Genomic DNA, 18293 nt, shown 5'->3' with positions numbered 1-18293 from the left:
AAAAAATGCATCTGGCATTTGCCTAACAGTGCATCCATTTTGCTTGTGTCAAACCATACCACCATCCACACATCTTCCCTACTGGCTCAAGTCAGCAGAAACAATGGGAGACCAAAATTTCAAACCCACATCTGTAATGGTTTTCCTTTGAGTTTTGATAAATTCATTCATGCACATCTGGCACAGCACTTTCAAAAGCCTGTAAGTGAATTAACTTTTAAATTTTTAATGCGGATTCTATTTTGACATAAAAATAATTTTAAAAGAAACAAAATGGAGTGGGTGTCAGGAAAAAATTGCAATTAAAAGTCAACAAAAGTATTATTTGTCTTGCTGTGTCTGAAAATCTAGGCAGCGTTAAATAACCAATAAACAAGAACAACTTATGGGATGCTTACAATTGACTGTCAAAAGCATGTTTAAATATAAAAAGATTTGTTCGAACACTTAATAGACGCCCATAAAGGACTAAGGAGAGTGAATGTGTCCTGGAACATACACTCAGTGGCCACTTTATTAGGTACACTGCTTGTTAATGAAAATATATCATCAGCCACTCAATGTACAAAAGCATGCAGACATGGTCAAGAGGCTCAGTTGTTATTCAGACTAAACATCAGAATGTGGAAGAAATGTGACCTAAGTGAACTTGACCATGGAATGGTGTCAGATGGAATGGCTTGAGTATCTCAGAAACTGCTGATCTCCTGGGATTTTCACACAGAACAGTCTCTAGAGTTTACTGAGAATGGTGCATAAAAACAGGAAAACATCTAGTGAGTAGCAGTTCTGTGGGTGAAAACACTATGTTAATGAGAGATGTCAGAGGAGAATGGCCAGACTGGTTCAAGCTAACAAGAAGGTGACAGCAACTCAAATAACCACGTTACAACAGTGGTGTGCAGAAGCGCATTTCTGAACACACAACACATCGAACCTTGAAGTGGACGGGCTACAGTAGCAGAAGACCATGAACATACATTCAGTGGCCACTTTATTAGGTATAAGAGGTATTCTCAAAATTTTGCTACTTAAGTCACAATTTGTTCTGCCCATTTTACATGTGTGTTTGTGCCCAAATGTAGAATCGATAAACTGTTATGTTTAATAAAAGTGAAGTTTTTGCCTTGAGAACGCAGGCAGAAATTTTACATCTGGGACCTATCCAAAAATGACATCGCTGTGTACAGTATTTTGTCTTTGTGTCACATAGTCCAGAACCAATAGTAAAACACAGCAAACATAATGAGTTAGAAGTTTAGCAGCATTTGATATTATTGACAATTTTTTAATAACTGGGATATTATTTGTCTTGGCACCAACATGGGATTTTGTGTAACAGGAAAGCAGATAAATTTCACACTTCAATTCGTGCCATTGACCACAACTAACTAGAAGAAAAAGGGCAGCAGGTACGTGAGAACACCATTATCTCCAAATCATACAGTATCCTAGCAGGATATGTATATATTATATATGCTGCTGTTTCATAATCATTGCTGGTTCAAAACTCTGGAATTCCCTAGAAACATATCACATGGATTACAATGGATCACGACAACTGTCCAACGCAAATTTCACAAAGGCAACTGAGGATGCTGAACTTGTCTGTTATGCCTATGTCCTAAGGATTATTATAAAACTTAATAAACATTCCTATGATCACCTTTCATTTATTATTGTTATCCAGAATTATAACAAACTACGTCAATTTCCTGACATTCCCATTCCAGAAGATTTCAACAGGCAAAGTAATTTCCCATAAACTCTCTCTGTAAAATTTCTTTGGACTACATCAGAATTCATTCACTCCCATAACACATAAATCCAATTTGCCAAATCACTTTTTATTCATTCCCATTCCAAAGAGCTTCTTTATTCAATTATTATTATTACACACAATTTCTGATTGAGACATTGCTATCAGAACATAATTCCGATTGCAGAATAAAATATTCTCCAACTACCCACCTATGCAATAGCTTGATGAAAAATATAAGGCCAGAAAATGTCAGTCATCTTTTACACATTGACAGTGCTTGTAAAAATTGTACAATGCATAAACAGGCATTCAAAAATAGAATCAGCTGTAGCAACAGTGATGAAATGAACCACAATACAAATTTCTTAAAAATGATCACTTCAAGCATAATATTTCTTGAAAGACAGTATTTTTACAACCATCAGCAATCGCTGTGTTAATGAATCTTTTAGCATAACATCGCTGACACTTTAATCTAGAGCTGAGGAAGTCATAAAATCACTTGTAGCTTAGTCTGATTTGTATGCTTTGTTAAATTACTATCGGCGCGGCTCTACTTTAGAAGCAATACAAAATAATATATATAATGCACCCTAAAGAATGTAAGATAAAATTAAGAAAAGAGGCAGCCATGTATAGGAATGTAGAGTTAACAAGCATGTATTAAAAGAAATAGGCACTATAGTGTAGACAGAGCCATGTTTTCTTTAAATTTTGTTTAATTTCATTAAATCTCTGCACAATTGCTCATATAGAATTAATGATTGAATGATATAGAATTACAGTTGAATAAAATCTTATTTTTAAACAATGCTGAAACAGTTTTAAGAGTTTGAGAGTCCTCAGCCTGTTCTCAGTGGGATCTGCTTTTTACTGCTCCTCTGTTTGAAATTTTCTCCATCAGTCAGCTGCTTCACTGGATTTTCATTTTTGTTTACACTTTCTGATTTCTTTCCCTTTTACTTATCGTATCCCTTATTTTTCATTCCCGTCTTAAGTTGTTCTTATTCCACATAACAACGATATTTTCCCTTTCTTTTAATTTTAGTGTTTTTCTTTTTTGTCATTTTATAATTCAGGACATCCCTCCCCTATATATCTCTTGCTATTTCCCTTCTGGATAAAGTCTAGTTAGTTTAATCATTTGATCTCTGACTTTCCTCTTACTTTTGATTTTTCTAAATCTCCTGTTTTTCAAAATTTTACATTTATTCCCCTCAGCTTCAGTATCACATTGCCCTGAAATTAGCAAATTGTTGAATCAGACAGATAAAATGTAGAATGCCATATAAAATTAGATTGTAATTCTAAATATGAGATGGTTTTTCACAGTAATGAAAGATGAGAACTCTGGAACAGGATGATCCCAGTGAAGGAGTGACTAAAGACATACTGACCTGCTCCTGTATGAGCTGAAGCAGGGAGCTCCTATCCATATACAACCTTGAGCTTGCTGCACTCACACCAGGCAAGAATTCTCTGCCTCTCCCAGCACTCAGATAGAAGCACAAGCACTCACAGGCACTGAGGAGAGCTTGTAAGGCAGTACCGATCCGGATCCAGGCCTTCTCTGCACAATGTCCTTCAATAGCCAACATCTACACAACAGAATGCCAACAAGCTCCTAGAAGAGGTGCAGCCAATCATGTCCAAACAGATTTATAATGAATGACATGGCTCGAACGTTCACTGTAGGATTTTTCACACAGCTGCTGCCTCAGTAGCTCCCTCTGATGAAAGATGGTGGGCCCTGCCCGAACATAATTACACTTACAGCACTGATACAGGGACCTACAGGCACACGCTGCTGCTCTGCAGAGAAATGGAGAGATATACAGCATCTTAAAGACTTCAGTATTAACCCTTTCCAGGCTTCAATACCTTTCATAAGCTCTCTCAATTAAATTGCTGGCATTATATTGTTTTATTAATGTTACACCAATAATAGAAAATCCCTAAAATCTGTGTTATTTTTTAAAAAAGGTTCCTATTCCCTTTTCCTTCTTTTAAGTGCCTCCGCATCAAACCAAATCAAGGAGAAAATCTGGTGACCTCTTCTGTCCTTTAGAAGCACCTCCTCCATATCAGAATGAATAATTAGGTGGAAACAAGAGTCTTATCTCAACATGGTACAGGGTGTAGGATTAATACTTTACTCTATTGACAGCAGAACACTGATTGAATTTCAATCAGAGCACACCTTTCTACATGCATTTTGCAACAATTAACTTTTAAATCATTCCAGGCTAATGCATTTGTTTATTAATAATCACCAGTTTTCCTTTGAGTCTGATATCTGCTATGTCTGTGTTGTGGGACGGGAGTCAACCCCTGCCCTCTAAATTTACATCCAGCGGGTAATGTGATTACTATCAGCTCTGCCAAAGTCCTGAGCAGTGATGTTTTTTTTCGGTAAATGACAACGAAGTAGAATTCCTTATTCTATAATGGCATGCTTTTATTTAAGGTTGAGAGCTTATGGCATTCTTGATGTAACAGCAATCTTGATTGTAGCAACAAGCACCTTACTTTTCTCCCTACATCGAAGTAGTACAAGATAACCTCTATGTCATACTCCAAAGGGCAATCCAGCAAAACCATACCATAAGGAATAACTTCTCATGAACAATCATTTCACTTCCCACTGCAGTCATTGCCTCAGTGGTCTATCAGCATGTTTTAATTTCAGGGACTGTCACCAGTTCCACTCTCCTGACTGCAGAAACTTTGTGGCTGAGAGGTCTCACTTCAAATGTGATGAAGCTGCATTTCTTGCTTCCATCTAGAAGTGTTTTGATATTCTCACTCCTTTCTTTCCTAAGAGCACTTCAATGTTATCTCCTGCCATTCCTGTCCCATATATTGCCCCTTTAATATTATAAAATCATAATTATAAATTGCATGCCAGGTATTCAAAAATAATTTCAATTACAACTGGTTATTTCAATATTTTGATTATGAAAAGGCTATTCCATTTATACGAGGAGCACAACTTAAGTGATGAGACAACTTTGAAACTTTAAATACCCTATTGAAACAAGCTAGTTCACGTCAATATTCTAAAAATGATTGAGAATAAAACCCAGACAACCAGGGAACTTTCTGTTATGACAGTTTCAGCAAGGTTAGCTCTTTGGATATGTAAATTCCTCGCATGGCCTAAGTTACTGACTCCTGACTGTTGTTCTCTTTCTCATCGCCCACAACCTGCATTCAAACTTAAAACTCAGTTATGAGAGCTATAATATTTCAGCCTATTCCTGGAAAATGTCACAAACTGCTCATGACCAGTACAGCCTTTCATACTGTTAATGTAGGTATTCTCTGGCATTCATCTGGAGATATTGCTATTGTGTGTTGGGATGAGGCAAGTGAGAGGGGAGTCCGATGAATGCACAATTATAGAGTCACGGAGCACCATGCAAAAACAGGCCCTTCAGCCCATCTGGTCCATTAATCCGGATCTGGACCATAGCCCTCCAAACCCCTTCTTTTCAAACTTCTCTTAAGTGTTGCAACTGAACCCACACCCACCACTTCCACTGGCAGCTTGCTTCGAACTCACACCATCCTCCGAGTGAAGAAGTTCCCCTTAAGTATTTCACCTTTTACCCTTAACCCCTGAACTCTAGTTCTCATCTCACTCAACCACAGTGGAAAAAGCCTCCTTGCAATTACCCTATCTCCACCCCTCATAATGTTGTGTACCTCTATCAAATCACAATTTTTCTTCTATACTCCAGGGAATAATGCTCAAAGGTTCAAAGGTTCATTTTATTATCCAAGTATATACAACCCTGATTCTTGTCTTCTCCAGATAGACATAAAATACAGAAAAACTATAGAAGTAGTTGGAAGACAAACAGACAGACACACACACACACACACACACACACACACACACACACACAGAAAAAGAAACAAAAACATGCAAACCCAAACTGCCCAACATCTCCCTTGCACAAAAAGTAACAGATCAAGAAACAGAATGGAGAAATAGCACCAAGAGCATCAAACTCCTAACCCCCAGACTGCCAATCTGCAACAGAAAGAATGGACGAGAACGTTTAAAAAACATAGAACTGAAAGAGGCCAATATGAGCTACAGTTATTTTGAACTACAGTCCAATCCATAAATCTCAGAATTTCGATAACATTTCCAAGAGCCTCAGGGAGAACAACCGTTCAAACCCAGCGGCCCCTCCGAGGGAAACGACTGGAGCCAACCGGTCCTCAAGTCTCTGTAAATTTTCTCTGTACACTTTCACTCTTAGCGATATCTTTCCTGTAAGTAGGTGACCAAAACAGCACAGAATTTTCAACATTTTTCTTCACCAAAGTCTTATACAACTTACAATATAATATTCCACCTCCTGTATTCAAGACTGTGATTTATGAACGCAACTGTGCCAGAAACTCTCCTTATGGCCTTATCCATCTGTGATGCTACTTTCAAGGAATTGTGGATTTGAATTCCAAAATCCCTTTGTTCAACTGTACTCTTCAGTGCCCTCTTGTTCAACACAGTAAGTCCCAACCTGGTTTGTTCTCCCAACATGCAAAAACCTCATACATGCCTGCATTAAATTCTATTTGTCATTTTGGTCCAGCTGGTCCAGATCCCACTGCAAATTTTGACAGCCTTCTTCACTGTCCACTCTGCCCCCAATCTTTGTTTCATCTGCAAATTGCTGATCCATCTTAGCACATTATTAACCGGATTATTAATGCAGATGACAAATAATGGACTCAGTACCAATCCCTGCAGCACACTACTAATCACAGGCATCCAGTCAGAGAGGCAACCATCTAATACCACTCTCTGGCTTTGCTTGCTAAAGCAATGTTGAATCCAATTTATTACTTTACCCTGAATGCCCAGCGACTGATCCTTCTGGACCAGCCTCCCATGTGAGACTTTGTCAAAGGCCTTGCCAAAGTCCATGCAAGCAGTGTTCAGTTTTTCCTTTATTTACTTTCCTGGGAACCTCCTCCAAAGATTCTGTAAAATTGGTAAGACACAGCCTGCCACATATACTCTAAAGCAATGCTGACCATCCCTAATCAGGCCCAGTCTATTCAAATACTTACATATCCTGTCGCTTAGAATACATTCCAATAATTTACCCTCTACTGACATTAGGCTCACCAGCCTAATATAAAAAGCTTGACAAGGTATCCCCTTGCACTTTGTGGGAGTGCAGAAATGGCAGGCCCATGGCAAAGATATTTAAAATGTTCTTAGCCATGGGTGAAGTGCCAGAGGAGAGAATAGCTAATGTTGTTCTTGCAGGTGTAGTAGTCAGGGACACTGGATGTCTTTTCACATTCCGCAAGAGGAGCACCCCACTGTCTTGATTGTCATTCCCACTGCTCTGTACAATGAGAACAAAAGGAAGCAAGCATTCCCAATGTTTTGACAATTTTCCTCAATCTCTCGATCATGAGGATTTCCTTCACAAGAGCCTGTAGTCAAAGTGATATTATTGCTTTGGTGCTAGGTAATTCTTTCTAGTTCACTAATATAACACTTCTTTTCTTGAAGCAAACTTTCAAGGTATCCTTGCAAAAATTGAGGTCACACATTTGGTAGAAAGAAATAGAAAAGTAACATATGTTTTTTTATATGGTGAGAGACTGAAAGTTGTGTTCAAGGTGTCCTGTACATGAATCAGTGGAAATTAACAGCAAGGAATTAGCAAAGCAAGTGGCATATTGGCTTTCATAGCAAGACAAACTGAGCACAAGAATAAACATATCTTGCTAGAATTATACAGGGTCCCGGTGACACCTGGAACATTTAATATAACTCTTCTTTTCTGACACAAAGAGAGATTATAATTATCTTAGGGGGAAAGCAATGAAGATTAACCAGCTTAATTCCAAACTTCCTTAACTGTGAGGCAGACCCGGACTATGTTAGTTAGCCAAGAAAAGTTTTGTCGGCTGGTGCTATAGCGGCATCTGCACCAGACTTCGAGACAAGTGGACCCGGGTTTGAATCCGGCCGGCTCCCTGCAAGCTTTCTATCCACGCGGCATTGAACTAGCAACTCAGCCTTGCAAGAAACAGACAAAAGTGCTATAGAAACAGCAAGGTTGCGCCCCATGTGCCATAAGGTGTGGAGAGGAACAACAAACAACAAGAATGTGTTTGCGTTGCATTTCATATTGGCATTGTTAAGCAAATTTTAGAATCATGAACACAAGAGATTCAGCAGATGCTGGAAATCCAGAACAGTGCACACAAAATGCTGGAGGAACTCAGCTGGTCTACGGAGAGGAATTGCTGTTTCTATTTTGGGAGTCCTGATGAAGGGTCTTGACCTGAAATTCGAATACTGTCTCACCTGCTCAGTTCCTCCAGCATTTTGAATGTGTTCCTTTAAAATTCTGAATGGCATTGATACCACTTTTAGCAATCTCTGTTTAGGAATGACATGGAATAAAGAATCAACCATCCATTTCAGTGCTCAATCCAAGTAGAAAGCAGCTATGGTAGAAATAAAACTATAATATTGATAGAAATATTTGGCATATGACTCTAACACGGATGGCAGATAGTTTGGATGCAGTTTGTTTCAAAGAAGGGTAACTATTATTCCATTGTGAGAAAGGTTCAATTCAATGAACACCCAACCATACATAGTAATTTTCACAATATTACATGATTGATACTGTCAAAGCATTGGCTAGACAAATGAATACCATGAACAATTTTATCAGAACCATGTCTAGAGTGATGTATTCCCCAAGAATACTATTGCAGTTGCACGCACTGATCACTTTTGAAAATGTTATATGCTTCCGCTTCAGGTAAACTTGAAGGCAAGCACACAGAGAAATGTAATGTCATTTTCTCTTATGTTTTTGGATATTTTAGGAGAGAAAAGCATGTGGAACATAAAGCAGCTTAAGGATCAAAACTCATTATTGTTACTCAACAGCTGTTCCCTACGATTATTCTACTCACTGGCCAGAAAATACGGAGTAAAAAGCAACTTGTTCAAAACTTAATACAAAAAGGTTACTTAACTGGTTTTCCAAACATGGTATACGTGATGTTGTGAATTATATAAAAATACACAATGCCTTGTCATACACATTGAGAAATAATTCAATCTATCTTCATTTGGTAGGCGCAGATGGAAGACATTCTGAACTTTCTTATCACATACATATAAATACAATGCTTTATTAAAGCAACTGCAGACCAACTTGAAATGGAGTCAAAATACATCTTCACACAGGGTACAAACCTCAAGGCCAGATATTATATTCAGCTCCAACAGTGGAGACTTCATACTCAAATGTCCAGTAAAAATCATTTCAAGTGCTTATGAACACATGGTACAAATACAGAACATGTTATGGCATCAGTAATACTTGACACTTCATGATAGAAATGACACAGGAGATTAGCACATTCACATCTTGAAAGACAGACAGGAAGGTAGAGGGGCAACATTGCTCTTTTGGTGAAAAATGATATCAAATTATTAGACAGAGGTGACATAGGGTTGGAAGGTGTTGAATCATTGCAGACAGAGCCAAGGAACTGCAAGGGTAAAAAGACCTTGATGGGAGCTGAATACAGACTCCCAAACAGTAGAGGATGTGGCCACAAATTACAACGGGTGATAGAAAATGCATGTCAAAAGGGCAATGTTACAGTAGTATTGGGGAATTTCAATATGCAGGTAGATCAGGAAAATCAGGTTGATGCTGGATTCCAGGAAGGGGATTTTCTAGAGTGCTTACAAGATGACTTTTTAGAGCAGCTCACGGCTGAGGCCACTGGGATTACCTGTTCTAGATCGTGTGTTGTGCAATGAACCGGAATTGATTAAAGAGCTTAAGGTAAAAGTGATCATAATATGATCAAATTCACCCTGAAATTTGAGAAAGAGAAGCTAAAGTTAGATGTGTCAGTATTACAGTGGAGTAAAGGGAATTACAGAAGCATGAGAGAGGAGTTGGACAGAATTGATTGGAAAAGAACACTGGCAGGGATGACAGCAGAGCAGCAATGGCTGCAATTTCTGGAAGCAATTTGGAAGGCAGGGGATATATTAGATTATGAGGACACTCAGTCCTCGTTTATTGTCATTTAGAAATGCATGAATTAAAAAATGATACAATGTTCCTCCAGAGAGATATCACAGAAACACAAGGACAAACCAAGACTAAAACTGACAAAACCACATAATTATAACATATAGTTACAACAGTGCAAAGCAATACCATAATTTGATAAGGAGCAGACCACGGGCACGGTAAAAAAAATTCTCAAGTCCCGATAGCCCCATCATCTCACATTGACGGTAGAAGGGAGAAACTCTCCCTGCCATGAACCTCCAAGCGCCGCAAACTTGCTGATGCATTGGAAGCACCCGACTGTAGCTGATTGAGTCCATCCGAAAACTTCGAGCCTCTGACCAACCCTCCGACACTGAGCACTGAGCACCATCTCTGCCAAGCGCTTTGACCCCACCCCAGCCGCCGACCCGAGGACTCGGGGCCTACCCTTCTGGAGATTCTGGATCACACAGTAGCAGCAGCAGCGAAGCAGGCATTTCAGAAGTTTCACAGATGTTCCTCCATGCTCTCACGTCTATTTCCATCAAATCAGGATTGTGCACGGCGCCCTACTTGACAGATAACAAATATCATTCACCGGACTGGCCACTGTGAGCTGCGTCGCGCCGCCATCTTCTCCTCCTTCTCCCAAAGAGGAAGAAGTATTCTAAAGGAAAGATGATACAACTGTGGCTAACAAAAGAAGTCAAAGCCAACATAAAAGCCAAAGAGAGGGCATATAACGGAGCAAAAATTAGGAGGAAGTTAGAGGACTGGGAAGCTTTAAAAACCAACAGAAAGCAATAAAAAAGTCATTAAGAAGGTAAAGAATGAATTCAAAAGTAAACTAGCCAATAATATTAAAGAGTATACCAAAGGTTCCTTCAGATACATCAAGCGTAAAAGGGAGGTGAGAGTGGATATCGGCCCACTGGAAAATGATGCTGAAGAGGTAGTAATGGCAGACAAGGAAATGGCAAATGGACTGAATAAGTATTTTGCATCGGTCTTTACTGTGGAAGACACTGGCAGTATAATGGAAGTTCCAGGTGTTGAGGTCATGAAGGTTGTGAAGTTACCATAATTAGAGAGAAGGTTCTTCAGAAACTGAAAGATCTGAAGGAAGATAAGTCACCTGGACCAGATGGTGTACACCCCAGAGTTCTGAAAGAGGTGGCTAAGGAGATTGTGGAGGCAATAGTAATGATCTTTCAAAATCACTAGATTCTGGAATGATTCTGGAGGACTGGAAAATTGCAAATGTCACTCCACTCTTCAAGAAGGGAGAGAGGCAGAAGAAAGAAAACTATAGGCCTGTTAGTTTGACCTCAGTTGGGAAGTTGTTGGAGTTGATTATCAATGATAAGGTCTCAGGATACTTGGAGGCACATGATAAAATTGTTGTCATCTTGGCTATCCCTCAAGGTCGAGGATGATGGTCTTCATTCTGAAGAAGTGGCCCACAGAGCGAAGACGCCTGTGCATGTATTTGTTTAACGTGTACTTGATGTTGCACTCCAAGAAGCACACGATACTTCACAAATCAACCAACTGATTCCAATGGCATAGAAACCACGACGATTGGAGCTGATGGATTTGTTGCAGCCTTCATCCGCCTTCACAGCTGTTGAGTTCGAAGTAACTTCGTCCGCCTGTTCCACCGTTGAGGTCTTGGTTGGATTGTTCTTTGTCAGGGACCTCACCCTCGACCTTACCACCATGGGTGACCCTACCAGGAGCATAGCTCCAGACGGCATTGCTCTCAGGATCACAGGACCACACAAGCTTCTCCACCATGACAAGGTGACAATCCATGGAGAAGACATGATAAAATGGGCCATAGTCTGTATGTTTTCCTCAAGGGAAAATCTTGCATAACAAATCTGTTGGAAAGAAACAACAAGCAGGATAGACAAAGGAGAATCAGTCGATATTGTGTACTTGGATTTTCAGAAGGCCTTTGACAAGGTGCCACACATGAGGCTGCTTAACAAGCTATGAGCCCATGATATTACAGGAAAGATTCCAGCATAGAGAAAGAAATTATAGTTTGGCAGGAGGCGAAGAGTGGGAATGAAGGGAGCCTTTTCTGGTTGGCTGCTGGTAACTAGTGGTGTTCCACAGGGGTCTGTTTTGGGATCAATTCTTTTTCCATTGTACATCAATGATTTGGATGATAGAATTGATGGCTTTGTTTCAAAGTTTGCAAACGATATGTAGAAAGAGGCTACAGAAGGACTTAGACAGTGTAGTAGAATGGGCAAAGAAATGGCAAATGGAATTCAGTGTCAGGAAGTGTATGGTCATGCACTTTGTTAGAAGAAATGAAAGGGTTGACTATTTTCCAAATGGAGAGAAAATGCAAAAAACTGAGGCGCAAAGGGATTTGGGAGACCTTGTGCAGGATTCCCTAAATGTTAATTTGCAGGTTTTGTCTGTGGTAAGGAAGACAGATGTGATGTCAGCATTTATTTCAAGAGGACTAGAATATAAAAGCAAGGATGTAATGCTGAGACTTTGTAAAACACTGGTAAGATCTCACTTAAGAGTATTGTGAGCAACTTTGGGCCCCTTACCTGAGAAAGGATATGCTGAAACTGGACAGGGTTCAAAGGAGGTTCACAAGAATGATTCCAAGATTGAAAGGTTTGTCATATGAAGAGTGTTTGATGGCTCTGGGCCTGTATTCACTAGAATTCAGAAGAATGAGGGGTAACCTCATTGAAACCTATCTACTGGTGAAAAGCCTTAATAGAGTAGATGTGGAGAGAACGTTTCCTGTGGTGGGGCAGCCTAAGACCTGGGGTCACAGTCTCAGAATAGAGGGGTGTCCTTTTAAATGGGAATGAGGAAGAATTTTGTTAAATGTCTTATTGTCTTTTGGTCATAAGATATAGGAGCAGTATTAGGCATTTGGCCATCAGATCTGCTCTGCCATTTCATCATGGTTGATTCAATTTTCCACTTGGCTCCAACTTCCTGCCTTCTCCCTGTATCCCTTCATTCCCTGAGCAATCAAGAACCTATCAACCTCTTTACAAATATACATACAGACATGGCCTCCACTGATGCCTGTGGCAATGAATTCCACAGATTCATGACTCTCTGGCTTATGAAATTCCTCCTCATCTCCGTTCTTAAAACATGCCCCTCTATTCTGAGGCTGTGTCCTCTGATCTTAGGAATCACCAAAGGGAAACATCCTTTCCACATCTACTCAGTGAAGACCATTCACCATTCGATAGGTTTCAATGAGATCACCCCTCATTCTTCTGAACTCAACTGAATATAGATCCAGAGCCATCAAACGCTCTTCACATGACTAGCTATTCGAACCTGGAATCATTTTCCTGAACCTCCTTTGAAGCCTCTCCAGCTTCAGCACAATATTTCTTGGTTAGGGGGCCCAAAACTGCTCACAGTACTCCAAGTCAGGCCTCATCAGTGCCTCACAATACTCCAGGTGAGGCCTCACCCGTGCTTCATAAAGTCTCAACATTACATCCTTGCGTTTATATTCTTGTCCTCTTGAAATGAATGCTAACACCACATTTACTTTCCTCACCACAGACTCAACCTGCAAGTTAACCTTTAGGGAATCCCGAACAAACACTTCCACGGCCCTTTGCACCTCAGTTTTTTGCATTTTCTCTCCATTTAGAAAATAGTTAACCCTTTCATTTTTTCTGTCAAATTGCATGACCATACACTTCCCAATAATGTATTCCACCAGTCACTTCTTTGCCTGTCCTCCTAATTTGTCTAGGTCCTTCTGTAACCTCTCTACTTCCTCAAAACTATCTGCCCCTTCACTTATCTTTGTAACGTCTGCAAACTTCACAATAAAACAATCAATTCCATGGTCTTATGGTCTAACATATAGGAGGGAGATTGCAAATCTGGCTGAATGGTGCCACAACAACCTCTTACTCAATGTCAGGAAGACCAAGGTATAGGAGCCTCAGGACTGACACCACCAGGTTCAGGAACAATTACTACCTTCAGACATCAGGCTCTTGAAACAAAGGGGATAACTTCACTCAACTCCACTTGCTCCATTATTGAAATGGTCCCGCAACCTATGGACTCACTTTCAAGGACTCTTCAGCTCACCTTCTCAATATTTATTGCTTATTTATTTATCATTATTATTTCTTTCTTTTTGTATTTGCACAGTTTGTTGTCTTTCGCTCACTGGTTGAACGCTCGAGTTATGAGGTAATACAGCATGGAAACAGGAACTTCAGCACAATTTATCCATGCCAACTCGGTTGTGCATCTAAGATAGTCCCATTTGCCTGTGTTTAGCCCACATGCCTCAAAACCTTGGCTATTTATGTACTTGTCCAAATGTCTTTTAAGTAATGATATTTTACCTGCTTCAACCACTTTCTCTGCCTGCTGATGCCATACATACATCAACTTCTGTATAATGATGTTGCTGCACAGGTCCCTTTTAAATTCTTCCCCTTTCATCTTAAACCTATCTCCTCTAGTTCTTTCTTCCCTGGCCCTATGACCAAAAGGTTGTGTACATTCACCTCATGCATGCCTCTTGTGGTTTTATACACCTCTATTAAGTTATTTCTCAGTCTATTATGCTCAAGATATAACATCCTAGCCTGCCCAACCACTCCTGAAAACACGAGTTCTGGCAACATTCTTATAAATCTTTGCATACTTTCCAACTTACTGATATGTTTCCTACAACAGGATGACCAGAATTGTACACGATATCCCAAGAGCAGCCTCAGTAGCATTTGCACATCTGCAACATAACGTCCATCTCTTATTCTCAATACCCTGACTGAAGAAAGTCAGGATGCCAAACACTGTCTTCACCACCTTGACAAACACCACAGGGAACTACCCTATGTACTTGCATTCCTGCATCCTTCTGTTTTACAACACTTCCCAGGGCCTACTATTCACTATGAAAGATCTAACCGGATTTGACTTCCAAAATGCAACACCTCGCCCTTATCTGAATTAAATGTCATTTGCCATCCTCAGCTCAGTTATCTAGCTAATTAAAAACCCCTATAATTTTTAAAAAGCTCTTCATTGTCTATGGTACCAGCTATTTTATTGTCAGATGTAAACTTATTAACCATGTCTTGTACATTCCTATCTAAATCATTTCTGCCGATGTCTAATATAAATGACTACTTAATGTAAAAATATCAGTTATATGTTGAATTATTTTATCTGGAGTATTGGAGGCTGGGTAGCAACCTTATAGATGTATATAAAATCATGAGAGGCATAGATATTGTGGGATAGCTAGAGCGTTTTTTCCCTGGGGTGGTAATTTCAAATATTATAGAGCATGGGTTTAAAGTAAATGGAGATAAGTTTAAACGAGATTTGAAAGGCATCTTTCTACACCAAGTATGATAGATAGCTGGAACCCACTGCCAGGGAAGTAGTAGAAGTAGATCCAACAGCAGTATTTAAGATGATTTTCATGTGAAAATACAATGAATAAAGGCATATAGAGTGTGTACATACAGATGGGATTAGTTCAGATTGGCATTATGGTCCATGATCTGTATGACTCTGTGTTCCTTATTGTGTGTTATATCCTTTCCAGAATTTTAACAGTACTAGCAAAAGACTTGAAAGACCAGCATTGAACTTTTTCTACTGCCAACTTTCAATGGAGGTACCATCTGGAATCTGTAGGGTATTTGAAATGCTATTTAAAATTCAGTAATGAAAGAAGGAAAATATTACTTTGCAATTTATACTTTAACTTTGATCTTATATATGTAACACTCGTTCCGTTGGCTGCCTAAATCTGGGGGGGACACCCTCCGGCCCCGCCAACCGTGGGAGATTGAAGTACAAGCCACCCCCCCCATCCCCGTTTGTGTGGATGCTGCGCGATTTGTTACCCTGTTACAAATAAGTACCATTAAATAACATACAGTACACCGCATACAATTAAAAGATCTAGCTTTATAATTCTTAATTTGACTAAAGGGTTAGTAAAGAGAAAGCAAAAAAAGAAAAGGGCCCATTTTAAATGAAAGTCTAATGTGCACAAGTTGGAGCTCACAGTTTCCCCTTCACCAATGCTCCTTCGATCTCCCTGAGCTTTATCGAACCATAGCCCCACTCTGGACCAACTCCCCCAACCTTTTCTCTCCAGCGTCTTCTCTATTCTCCCCTCTCAAAAGCCCCAAGCCCAACCTTCGTGTCCCTCACCAGAGAAACCTCCCCTGAATCTGTTCATCCCGATTGGATGGCACACATTTCTCCTATCTCTTATCTTCAACAGTAACCCAAACAAGCAGCTTACACAGAGAACAGAAGAGCATAACAGAGAAAAAATGTGAACCATATGAACCAGGGCATTATATGTACAAAACTAAATCCTAGATACTTTCATTACCTTAAAACTGTTTTTCTTAGGAAAACTACTGTTGGTGATTGCCTTGGACATTAAGCTCCCAGCTATTGTCTTCTTTCAGCCATGATTCAGTGATGCCTATATCATCATACCTGTCAATTTGCAACTGTATTGCAAGTTCATCCACCTTATTCCATATACCGTGCGTATTCAAATGCAACACGTTCATTCCTGTATTCAGCTTTTTCGATTTTGTCCACCTTTTACGTTGCAACACAACCTCACCACTAACTGTTCCAGTACTCTGGTTCTCATTCCCTGCAACTCTAGCTTAAACCCCAATTACAACTTTAACAAGTCTATTCACTAGGATATTAGACCCCCTCCAGTTCAGGTGCAAACCATCTTTTCTGTACAGATCACACCTTCCCTGGAAGAGAGCCCAATGATCCAAAATTCTTATGCCCTACATAAACTCCTTGTCCATGTATTAAATAGTATAATCTTCCTAGTTCTGGCTGCACTAGAACGTGGCATGACTAGCAATCCTGAGATCACAACGCTGGAGGTCCGCCCTTTGACTTAGCATCTAACTCCCTGAACTCCATATGAAGACCCTTGTCTATTACCCTACCCATGTCATTGGTACCTACATGGACCATAACTTCTAGCTGTTCACTCTCCCACTTAAGAATGCTGAGGACTCGATCTGAGATATCCCAGATCCTGGCACCCAGGAGGTAACATACCACATGGGAATCTCATTCTCACCCACAAAACATCCTGTCCATTCCCCTTACTAATAAATCCCCTACCACCACAGCATGCCTCATTTCCCCTCTTCCCTTCTGAGTCACAGGGGCAGAGTCAGTGCCAGAGACCTGACCGCTGCGACTTTCCTCTGCTTAGTCAATCCATCACCCCCCCCCAACAGTATCCAAAGTGATATACTGTACCTGTTGTTGAGGGGGATGGCTACAGGGGTACTCTGCACTGGCTCCTTAATCCCTTTCCTCTTCCTGACTGTTACCCAGTTTCCTATGACCTGCAGCCTGAGCGTAACTAACTCTCTATATGTCTTCAGCCTCCCAAATGATCTGGAGTTCATCCACAGATTGTTAGAAGCTGTAGCTGGATGCACTTCTTGCAGGTGTAGTTGTCAGGGACACTGGACGTCTCCCTGCCTTCCCACATCCTGTAAGAGAAGCATTCATTTTTCACACCTGGCATCTCTACTGTCCTAGCTGAGCAGATATAAAGAAGGGAAGGGAAAAAAAAACTTAACCTAGATCCTGTCTTTTGCTTTCTCTGTCTGAAGCCTCTCTTCACTGAAGCCTGTAAGAGTTAAAGCCTCAAGATGACCACTCTGACTCTGTCCACTCAGATGACAGCCGCTGTGCTTGCCCTTGCCTTCCTTGAACTTACTCTTGCTAATCAATCCCAAACACCAATTGGTCTTTTTTGTACATTGCCGTGAAACTCTGCTTTTAAAATCTCAATCACCATCCTGATAAAATGTAGCTCTCTAGCGCACTCCCTGCCATGGATTGTCCAACTCAGAAAAAACTGGTGCGAAGCTCTGATGCAGACCTGACTGAAAAGTAGCTCTTCTTATGCACTGCCTCTTGCTGATTGGTTGCTCTTCAACTCACAGAAACTGTCGCGAAACTGCCTTTAACATCTCAGTCACCATCCTGATTAAAAAGTAGCTCTCTAATGCACTCCCTGCTGTGGATTGTCCAAATTGTCCTTCATTTTCGATTTAAAGGACAACTAATCTGATCTTAATAACGCTTCTTTTTTGTTACATCATGCTCCATTTATAAAGTAACAATTTAAATCAAAGTGATGCACACAAAATGCTGGGGGAACTCAGCAGGTCAGACAGTATCTATGGAAAAGAGTAAACAGTTGACATTTTGGGCCAAGACCCTTCATCAGGATTGGAAAGGAAGAAGAGAAGTCAGAGTTGATTCGTCACCACGCTTGACATGGCCTACGACAGTGATGTCATCAGCAAACTTGAATATGGCATTGGAGCTGTGCTCAGCTACCAGTCATAAGTGTAAAGTGTAAAGTGAGTAGAGCAGGGGGCTGA

At 40.2% G+C, this 18293-nt stretch overlaps 1 protein-coding gene across 4 annotated transcripts in view; it reads right to left on the bottom strand.

Annotated features, from left to right (window-relative positions):
- Positions 1–15972, bottom strand: part of rhbdl1 (rhomboid, veinlet-like 1 (Drosophila)) — a 248693-nt gene extending 232721 nt beyond the window's left edge. The window contains exon 1 of one of the 4 annotated variants that reach the window (XM_063059151.1): positions 15902–15972. Coding sequence is in view for 1 of the 4 variants with exons in the window: in XM_063059150.1 (XP_062915220.1) it covers positions 3160–3360 (201 nt within the window). In the remaining 3 variants the exon portion in view is untranslated. Of the gene's footprint in view, positions 1–3159; positions 3555–15901 lie in introns of those variants that run through there. The other 3 variants (XM_063059150.1, XM_063059156.1, XM_063059153.1) reach the window with 3 other exon arrangements.
- Positions 15973–18293: the final 2321 nt, after the last annotated feature.

The sequence above is a fragment of the Mobula hypostoma genome, chromosome 9 (genome assembly GCF_963921235.1).
Source record: "Mobula hypostoma chromosome 9, sMobHyp1.1, whole genome shotgun sequence".
Lineage (NCBI taxonomy): Eukaryota > Metazoa > Chordata > Chondrichthyes > Myliobatiformes > Myliobatidae > Mobula > Mobula hypostoma.
This window is presented reverse-complemented; position numbering and strand designations above follow the sequence as displayed.